A 10,347-nucleotide genomic window follows, 5' to 3' on the forward strand; every position below is an offset into this window, starting at 1 on the left:
CCGGCGGGGGCTCGGCTCTCCCTGGCGGCCAGAGCGCCGGGGGCAGGGCGCTGGGGGGGAGGGCGGCGAGCCCCGGCTGGGCCTCGGCTCTCCCCGCCGGCGGCCGGTGGGAGGGCGGCCAGAGCGCCGGGGGGAGGGCGGCGAGCCCTGCTGTGGCCCCGCTCTCCCCGACGGCCGGAGCGCCGCGCCGCCCCCCTCCAGGTGCCGCCCCAAGCACCAGCTTGGGTGCCTGGTGCCTGGAGCCGGCCCTGTATGCTGGTTAATTTCACCTGCTGTTTATTTTCTGTTTCAGTTCCTGTTCCCCTGTACTAGCCTGATTGTAAAGCCTGTACTGGCCCTGATCAGTACTTGCTCCCAGAGCAGACCCACTGGATACAACAGGACTGCATGGAGCAGCTGTTGTTGGTGTGCAGGGATGTGGGGTTTGGCTGCAGAGGCCAAAGTTCATCCTCCAGTTGCAAGGTGGAGCTCTGGTGTAGACAGCACAGAGCAGATCAGACAGTGGATGCCATAAGCTGCAGCCTGCCTCTGCCTCCGGTCTTATATTATTTTTATTCAAGCATCCCATAACTGTTAAGTATGAGCTCCATCCTTAATAAGAATAGAAGCAACAGAGGGTCCTGTGGCACCTTTAAGACTAACAGAAGTATTGGAGCATAAGCTTTCGTGGGTGAATGCCCACTTCATCAGACGCAAGCACAGGGGTTATTTGTGTGAGAAAGCACTTAACCAGATGAGTGAGGGTTACACAATTTGCCCTAGCTTTTTAATCTTGAAAACCTTTCTTTCTAGTAAAACCCCTTTGTTCCACTATATAAAATAAACGTTGGGTCTGAAGTATTGCTGACAGCATCCCTTTTGTTACATGCAAAGTGACATTTTCAGAAGATGTTGGGGGAGATTTTCAAAGGGCAGTTAGGCACCCAACTCATTAAAAGTCAATGGGAGTTAGGCGAGTGTGCACAGGCTAGTGGACAAAGCACTGGACTTGGACTCAGGAGACCAAGGTGCTATTCCTGGCTCTGCCACTGCTCTGCTGAGTGACCATGGGTAAGTCACTTTGCCTACTTGTGCCTCAGTTTCCCCCATCTATAAAATGGGGATAATGATCCTAACCTCTTTAGTAATGCACTTTGAGATCTACTGAGGGCAGTGCTAAACCAGTGCTCAATGTTATTTGTGCCTTTGAAAATCTCCCTCTGCCCAAATTTTGTCTTTACACTCACTATGTAGAATACGTGGTGATGGCAAAGAGAAATAAAGAGGCATTGGGTGGTGCTCATTTCAGAGAGCAGTGCTGCCCGGTTCTCCAGCTGGGAAGGGCTGTGAAGTGACATCCTGTTTGCTAAAAGTCTATGTTCTTGAAATCTACTGAACACCGGAATCGGCCATCCATGAACCTGGAGCATATAAAGTTTGGCAAACACGGGCAGGTGTGGTGTTGGCGTTTTCCAAGGAAAGGGACCTTGAGCAGAAAATGGAAGAGACAAAAGACACCGCAAAGAATGTCAGAACTTCAACCACAGAGCAATGCTAGGAAAATCCTTGGCTGGGTGAAACAGACTCCTCCCTATCTTCCTGTAGGGGTTTCATGTCCAGTGACAATGGGCCAAATCCTGAAGTTCTTTACTCTGGCCCCAATCCAGCAAAGCACTTAAGCTAATGGATAATGTTGGCCATGTGAGTAATTCCCACTGGCTTCAATAGGACTGATCAGGTGCAGTATTGTCAGTGCCAGGTGTTCAAAACTCAGGAGTCAAGCCCCCAAAACTCAGGAACTTGGCTGGACAAATCACAAGCCTTTTAAAAAAGGATTGGCTCATTTAATTAGCCTCCTAGTTTCTGAGTTTTTAGGGGGCACCCGGGTCTTGTTTAACCAGCTTTTCTCTACAACCATGGGGGTTAGCAACTGCCTCTTTTTAAAATGGAAGCTGAGGTTCTCACATAATGGCATGACTCCAAGAGCTGGGGCCTTGTGAAAAAACACCCACTGCTACCCGACTGGAAAATAAAATGGTCAGAGTTGGCAACCCTGCAAATCAAAGCCTAATCCCCCTCGCTGACCATGGGATTCCTGGCAAGAGTAAAGGGTTGCAGGATTGGGCGCTTGATCCTGACTCGGGTATCCTCATTAAGCTCATTTGGACCAAAGCCATCTGAGGCTCTCAACTCAAAACTCCTTAGTCATGAGTGAATTTAGCCTGGCAACTCTTGGGAGTAGGTTGACCAGGTGTCTGGTTTTGGACCGGAAAACCCAGTCAAAAAGGGATCCTGGGGGCTCCAGTCAGCACTGCTGACTTTGCCGTTAACTGTCCGGTTGGCAGTGCCACCCCGCCATGTAGCAGGGCTGGCAGGCTCCCTGTTAGCCACCACGCCACGCGGCTCCCAGGTCGGGAAGCAGCCGCCATGTCCGGCGCCTAGCCTTAGGAGTGGCCGGGGGGGGGGGGTGCGCGTGCTGCCCCACCCGCAGGCGCAACTCCCATTGGCTGGGTCAGGGCAGGTGAGGAACTAGCGTGAACACGACTTGTGAGCGCTCAGCAGGCGGCTGTTGAGGGGTCATCGGGTGTCTTGATTGTACAGGTGGAGAAATACAGTTCCCCTTCGGATCCTCCCTTAAAACATGCTAGTTTCACAGCCCTGCCTGCATGATCCCCTGCCCAGCCCTTCCACACTATCTGCAGCTTGGGCTGTCCTCTCACATGCATCGGTGTTAGGCTGTCATCCCTTAGGGATGGGGGCCTGGTCGCTGTACATGTTCTGAACAGAGCTCCCCGTGCTCTGTAGTCAAGTAGAGCCCCATTCAGTGCCTCGCAGTACATTGCACGGCGAGTCATGAACTGAGCTGGGAACAGAACCCAAGGGCCCTGCGTCAGAGCCCACTGCTTTCACTAGTGGACAATGCTGCCTCTTTCCCTTGAATCTAGGAACCAGCATTTTCACACTGGGGTGCGTAAAGTTAGGCCTTTAAAGTGGGGGTGGAGGGGCTAAGGCACTCAATTCCCCTTGAAAGTCACTTTGGCTTCTTTGACAATCCCAGTGGGCAGTGACCTAAGAACAGCTTGACTTTCAGAGGTGCTGGGGCCTGCAGGAGGCCCCCCCATCTGTTTGTCTCATTCTGTTCTAGTTCACTTTTCATAGATTTAGAGATTCCAAGGCCAGAAGAGACCACTGTGATCCTCTAGTCTGACCCGCTGTATCTCACAGGCTAGAGAACTGCCCCATAATAATTCCTAGAGCAGATCTGGTAGGAAAACCTCCATCGTGATTTAAAAATGGTCAGTGATGGAGAATCCACTGTGACCCTTGGTAAATTGTTTCAGTGGTTAATTACCTCCCCTGTTAAAAATGTATGCCTTATTCCCAGCCTGAATTTGTCTAGCTTCAACTTCCTCCCTGTTGTTACAGGGACCGGAGAGCCAGACCCTCCGCTGGTGTGAGCTGGTGTAGCTCCATTGAAGTCAGCCATGCTGCCTGGATTTGGACCCGCCCGCAATGCGTACACATCATTCCCACAAGAGTTCACTGAACTTTCACATCAGAATCCCATTTATATACTTGCCAAACTCCACCTTCAAATCACTTGGGTTGTTTGACTCCCCACTATTTTTACTGGGAGGCTGTTCCAGAACCTCTGTCCTCTGATGATTAGAAACCTGCTTCTAATTTCCAGCCTCAGTTTATTCCTGGCCAGTTTATCCGCAGTTGTTCTTGTACCAACGCTGTCCATTAGCTTCAACAGTTCTTCTCCCTCCCTGATGTTTATCCCCTGATGTCTTTAGAGAGCCCTGGGAACCCCTTGACTGTCTGTAATATATAATCTCAGGCAAGCTCTCTGCTTTCCCCGGGATGGTTCAAATTTGCTTCTAAGCCTTCACCTGCCACTCGAACTGCTGAGTCATTGCTCCATCTCCTGGTGGATTTAGCACTCGCTAGAGAGTAGTGGCTGGGCCCCATGTAAGTTAACTGGGTTTTGCTGTTGATTTTTTGTGGGAGAGGGTCAGGATTTCACCCCTGGGTTCTATTCCTAACTCCACCAGTGGCTGTGTGACTCTAGGCTATGCAGTGTTGTAGCTGTGTCGGTCCTAGGACATTGGAGAGACGAGATGGGTGAGCTAATATCTTATTGGTAAGCGAGACTTGCTTTTGAGCCACAGTTGCTCAAGCTTGTCTCTCTTCTCTCCCCCCCCCCCCACCCCAGAAGTTGGTCCAATAAAAGATATCACCTTGCCCAGCTCATCTCTCTGATCCTGGGCTACTCACTTAGGGCTAGATGTTCAAAAGAACATGGCATCTGTTTGGGCGGTAGAATAAACGGACAGATTTCTGCAACAGCTTGGCACGCTGGCCCCAGCTGTGCCCTTGGCAATGCTGGCCTGGAGCCTCTGATTATGCAGCCATTACAGGAGTAGTCTCATTGAATAAAGGTTGCAGAATCTAGACCACTGTGCCTCGGTTTCCCCTAGCTTTAACATGCGGATAATGCCTCCCTCAGGGGGAGACTTATACAGCACATGGAGGGCCTCAATAATGAAAGGGGCTGAGCGGGGCAAATTATTGGGATAAACTATCCCTTGGCTATCAGCAGCAATCGTTTAGCTGTTTTTGCTGAAAATTAAGGGACACCATGGGATTCAACATTAGAACAGCCAGGGTGGAAAGGGCCTGGATTCCCCAATGTCTTCAACTTCCTCCTTCGCCTCTCCTCCATTTGTCCTTCTCATTCCCCATCCTCTCTCCCTCCTTTCTGGTATTAAATGGAAAGGTGAGGAGCTGATAGATGTTTATCTCCTGTCTTTTCAAAACAATCCCTTATGAAATTTAAGCCTCGAGAATTTATCTTTATTTCCCCTTCGCAGTGATTTTAATAAAGTCTGATCCCTTTTGAATCTTCCCCATCTCCTGCAGGCTGATCCCGGGCAGAAAGCCCTGCATTGTTTACTGAGTCTCCCTCCCATGAGATCAATATCTGAGGAGTTATTAGCAGAGTCCCTCAAAGGCCTTAGCAACTGGCGCTAAGTACTCCCACTTTGGGGTAATCCTAAGGCTTTTGTGTTGCGTGCTGGACAAAGCCACCAAGTTTTGAAGGTTCACAGACGTTATCCTGGCTTCTGGTTTGCTTTGTTGAGTATTTAGAATTCAATCTCAAGTGACAAAAGCACCTTTCTTTAAATAAACTGAATGCACAGATTGAGCCCCCTGCAGCCACGTGCACTGCACTAGTTGAGCTGTTAAACAGGCTTGTACAGCTCTGGCCAAAGGTCAGCTGTGACCTGTAGAAGCTGTGACAGGTTGATGTTAGTAGAGTGCTGTTTGAGGATCTAGCTGGAAGCGCGAGTGGTCATGGTAGAGGATGCTGCGTGTCGGGACTCCTGGAGTCTCTTTTCAGCTCTGCACGTTTGGGTAAGCCTCTGTGTGCTGATGCAAAATGGGGAAACCGAGGCACAGATTAGGCACCACAGGCCATGCAGGGATTCTCTCAGAGTTTGAGAGCAGAGCCCAGGGTGCTTGGGTCCCAGACCAGTGCCTGCCCCACTGGCATATACATCCACAGATGGATGGCATTGTGCATCCTAATCCCTGAAAGTCCTTCAGACTACAGCGTGGTATATTAAACTGTAAAAATTACAAGCTGTCACTTTAAATCCTAAGGGGTTTCCTGGTCTTGCTAGTAGGCTAGGGGGCTTTGTAGGGACATCTGCAATTGGAGTCCCACTGCAGAGAGCCAGTCTATAGTAAGCTAGGATGAGTTGTGCCTCTGTTTTAGGGAGCAGCCTGTTTTCTCTCTCTCTCTTTTTGCGTTCTTCTATGTTTATCGAGAGATAAGGTTACGTTGCAACCTTCCTGCAAGAAAATTCTCTGTGTATGCCATGAACGTACCTTATAGTATCTGGTTAGCAGGGTTATAGCACTGCCTAGACTAATGCGATGTGCCATTTTTAAAAAAAAAAGCTAGCTTTGAACTCATCCCTCCCAAAGAAGAGTAGATCTAGAAAATATAGATGCAGCAGTATTGAAAAAGATCAGCCCCTGGGCCATTGCTTAGACTAGGCTGTGAAAGGGTTAAGATTGCTGGGCCGTACCTTGTGACTGAATGGGTGGCATTCATCTCCTTCCTGTCCCAGCGGAGTGCACATCCTGAGCCCTCGAAGCCACAGGCTGATTGCACAGCATGTCCCGGCTCCACACTGCAGATCCCTCTCACACGCCTAATGGGGAGGCAAAACAACACCAATTAGCCAGAGGTGCATTCAGATGAGCTTTAGTGTGTGCCAGGGAAAATTCCTGTTCCAGGAGGATAGGTAAATAAGTCAAGCTGAGCTGGGCTGGCAAGCGCTTCAAAGACAGGCATCAATTCTTAATCGCAACAAGAGACACTTTAAAAGCCACACATCTCAGGTTAAGTTGATGAGGGCTTGTGATGAGAGCGAGAATCCGATTCTGTCTAGAACAGCTTTACATGAGCTCTTCTGACACGTTCAGGACTCAGATGCCAACAGAGAGGAAAGGTCTTTGTGCTCCTGAGGCTGACAATTATGATATACAAGGTGAGCTAGGGAAGCCAGCCATGCTGAGTTCAGGACAGCCCAGCATTAAACCAATGGCTACATAATAAAATAGTCACTTATTTGTTTGCATTACAGTCAGGGATCAGGACCCTGGCGGAAATCAGTGTTGCTCCCATTGAAATTAACAGCCATGCTGATTTACACCGGCTGAGGATCTGGCCCCAAATCTTTCAATCTCCAGAATCTGGGAGCTGAAAGCTGGGAACAGGTAACATGTAACTGAAGATCATGGTTCTAGGCCCAAATATTCTAGGAAATGCTGAGAGCTAAAGGAAGTTATTTTCTTTTGACAATCTGTATAGATTTTAACTTTGGAAAGTAGGGATCCAATTATGTATTTGATTTGAAAAGTGTCCGTACCTGGCATTCTTATTTCCTGTATCCAGAATCACCAAGCTACTGTACGGTGCAGAGTGACAAAATGCTCCACTTACACTGGTTTGAGACATTTGGCTAATATCAAGCAAGCTTAGGGAGACCAGACAGCAAGTGTGAAAAATCAGGACTGGGGTGCGGGGGTAATAGGAGTCTATATAGGAAAAAGCCCCAAATATCAGGACTGTCCCTATAAAATCGGTACATCCGGTCACCCTAATACCAATCAATGGGATATTGGCCTGAGAAAGGGCCGCAGGTTTTAGCTTCTCAGCTGCTAAAATTACATGTATGGCTAGAATCTGATCCCCTCCCTCACACAGCCTGGGCCTTTATTTCACAAGTGATCCTATTGAAATCAGTGGGAGTTTTTTGCTGCTTTTGAGAATCTTTACAGTTTACTTGGTGGTGGAAGGTCATAATTCTAGGGCTAACTTTTTTTTTTTTTTAGTGTACCATTTAGGAATGGATGAAATGAAGTGAAAAAGGCCTTTGTTCTGTGTGCTTTATCAGATTAAGAATAGCCACTAGATTTTAAAAGGAGGAATATTGGAGTTCCCAACGGAAACCAGTGGGATAGGATTGCAATCTCTTCTGGAGTATTTACGTGTGTGTATATTGAGAGAGACAGACAGAGGAACTATAAAAGTTTCCATTTTTAAAACAAACTAGATTTGATCAGTAAGGTGTAAAAAATGTAAGCCTTTTAGAAGGAGAGCCCGATGCTGATCCTATTTAAGTCAATGGTAAAACTCCCAGCGGTGGGACCAGGATAGGGCTCAAATTGCACAGAAAAGCAGGTGTGAATTTATTTTTTTGCGGGGGCGGGGGGAAACAAATTGTACATTCCTTTTTTGAAATGAAGTTCTCTTCTTTAAACAATTTCTTGGACATAAGAAGTCTCCACTACAAATTTATTTGCAGGGAGAAGAAAGGGATAGTCTAGGATTTGCTTTCTATCATGAGAAAGTGAATCTGCTTTTTTGTATTTTAATCCTTTTCCAAATTCATGTCTCTGAAATGGAAAACAAGAGAAGCCAGGAGTTTGAAATGTAAAGAAACGTAAGGGGCTGTGGAGTGATGCTCAGGAATCTCACTATTCCTCTGTGCTTGGACTTCAGCCTGGCCCCTCCAACAGCTCAGAGTTCACTGTAACCCAAGAGCAGTTTAATAATATCATGCTGTCACATAAGCAGAATTTATACAATGCAAATGAACACTATTTAAATACATTAGGATACATTTTGCCTCTCTCCTTTTCTCTTTAAATTTGGATCTTTTCTCTTGAGAGAAACTCTTAATTCTTTGGCTATAAATTAACGAGACTGACATTAATTAGGCAGATAGGCTACATTGGCTTCAATGGAGCTAGGACAGTTTATGCCAGCTGAGGATCAGGGCCTCTTTCTGAAGGTGCTCTGTTCCTATCACATCTAGTGAAGTCAGTGACGGTTTGGGATGCTCAGTACCTCCTGAGATCAAAGCCCCCAAAATGCTCATGGGCCGGTGTCTATTAACACATCCTGACCTTTGTGTTGAGTTTGTTAGAACTTGATATTTTTCTCAGCTTGAAAACTTTTTAACATTTCTCCCCTCCCCTCTTTGACTCAAATACCAGTTTATGGCGTGCTAGTGTTATGAACAAGAGCCAACAATTCCCCAGCCTGATTTTTATCTGCATACATTTCTCTCTCTGGATTCATAGCTGCTAGAGTATAAAAGATTATCAGTGAGTAAGAATTTAGTGTTTAGTCTAACTCATAAAAAGTACTGGATTCTTGTATCATTCAGCCAGCCTTGTCTCATTTTGGAAAGAATTTAATTAGATACGAGTGATCACAGCTCAAAAAAAATCATGTATAATTAAAACAATTATTTGTGTTACTAATAAACCTCTACAGAAACCAAACAAATGTAAAAATCATAACACATTTTCCCATATTTATTCTATTTCTTTAATTTTTTTCTATAACTTTCTGCTCAAATGCAGGGGTGGGGAATCAAGTCTGTTTCACTTTTGTTTATAGTGAGTGTCACTTTCAGATTCACTGAGCAGCAAGGGCTGCTGGAGGAATGTTGATTTAGCTCAAACTAAGAGTTTCCATCAGAAATAGAAAATTAAAACCACGCAAGCATTTCTCTTGGGTTTAGGATTGCTTATTTTTTATCACTGATATGTTGGGACCAAAATGTGAGCTAATACACACATAATGATATTTCATTATAAAAACATGCTTTGAAGATATAAGCACAGTATACATGTTTGCTGTTCGTATTCTTATTTGAGCTTTCAGGAGGAAATTCTTTTCTGAATTACAGAAAATAAATATTTTCACTGCTAGAAGATGTGATTTCTTCTCCGATCTTAGGGAATCTTGTACCACCCACATCTCAGAAGGAATACAAGATCTCAAACATGTTCAGATGTCACATTAGATAGGCAAGAAAGTCAGACTTACCCCAGTGATGACTGCACATTTGTAAAAAGTTATTAAAAGGAATAAGCACAAGATTTGGATGACCGTTTTCATGGTGACTAGGAAAATAAGGAAACTCTTTTCTCTCGGGTGTGTCAGAATAACAGTGCGGTGTTTGAAGTCCTTGTCCCCTTTCTCCTCGCTCTCCTCCTGATGAGTTCTGAGAGCACCCTCCCTCGCCTGGCTCTGTATATAACATCTCAGCCCCTTCAATCTCCTTCACTGATGTGATGTTTTTTCTGATGATCTCAGAATAGGCAGATGAGACCCGACTCTGCTGATGTAAAAAAAAAAAAATTAATAAACTAGAATGAGGAGAAGACGATCATTCTATCCTTACAAATTCTGCAGTTTTTAAATAATTTAGAAATATCTGGATTTGTTTTAAAGTGTCCTCCTATAGCCACTATAAATTTGTGTTAGAATAAAATTAAGGGTTTGCACCTTTTTGCAAAAACAAAGACACAATTAGGCTGATTCCCCCCCACCCCCTCCAAAATGCTAGTGCAGAACGTGCAAAGTGTTGGTATCTGTGATAAGTGTGTTTAGCATGTCGTGTGTGTGTGTGTGGGGAGAATTATGAGATTAGATTACATCTGAATATAGTATGTAAATGTCCTAATGTAGGTTTGAAAATATTCTGTGTCTGTTTATATATGAAATACCTTCCAAAACATTTTAAGTCCAGGAAACAATATGAACCACACACTTGTTTAAATAGATAAATGGATACATAGACAGATAAGAGAATTATAACCTGTGAAAAGTCATATTGGTATTTCACATGATGGTCCAATGGACGGAGAACCCAGCTGGGTTTCAGGAGACTTCTATTCTATTCCCGACTCTGCCACTGACCTGCTTTGTGACCCTAGCCAAGTCTCTTCACCACGCTGTGCCTCAGTTTTCCTTCCCTCTAATGCTGGTCG

At 45.7% G+C, this 10,347-nt stretch overlaps 1 protein-coding gene across 1 annotated transcript; it reads right to left on the reverse strand.

The window, feature by feature from the left end:
• Positions 1-1,345: 1,345 nt before the first annotated feature.
• On the reverse strand, positions 1,346-9,472 carry PROK1 (prokineticin 1). The gene is made up of 3 exons (XM_024212236.1): positions 9,401-9,472; positions 6,081-6,206; positions 1,346-1,465 (listed from the first exon to the last, which is right to left on the reverse strand). The coding sequence occupies exons 1-3, from the start codon at positions 9,470-9,472 to the stop codon at positions 1,346-1,348; spliced, it is 318 nt and encodes a 105-aa protein (XP_024068004.1).
• Between the last annotated feature and the right edge of the window lie 875 nt (positions 9,473-10,347).

This window comes from Terrapene carolina, unplaced genomic scaffold (genome assembly GCF_002925995.2).
Source record: "Terrapene carolina triunguis isolate 2854851 unplaced genomic scaffold, T_m_triunguis-2.0 Scaffold552, whole genome shotgun sequence".
In the NCBI taxonomy this organism is placed as follows: domain Eukaryota; kingdom Metazoa; phylum Chordata; order Testudines; family Emydidae; genus Terrapene; species Terrapene triunguis.

What these genes read in the sequence shown, in the direction of transcription:
- PROK1 (XM_024212236.1), bottom strand. Translation starts at nt 9,472, where the DNA reads ATGAAAACGGTCATCCAAATCTTGTGCTTATTCCTTTTAATAACTTTT. An exon ending in AATGTGCAGTCATCACTGGG is followed by an intron (nt 6,207 to 9,400) that starts GTAAGTCTGACT and finishes CCTCCCCATTAG; the next exon opens with GCGTGTGAGAGGGATCTGCA. An exon ending in GCCACCCATTCAGTCACAAG is followed by an intron (nt 1,466 to 6,080) that starts GTACGGCCCAGC and finishes TTTCTGCTCAAG; the next exon opens with GTCCCTTTCCTTGGAAAACG.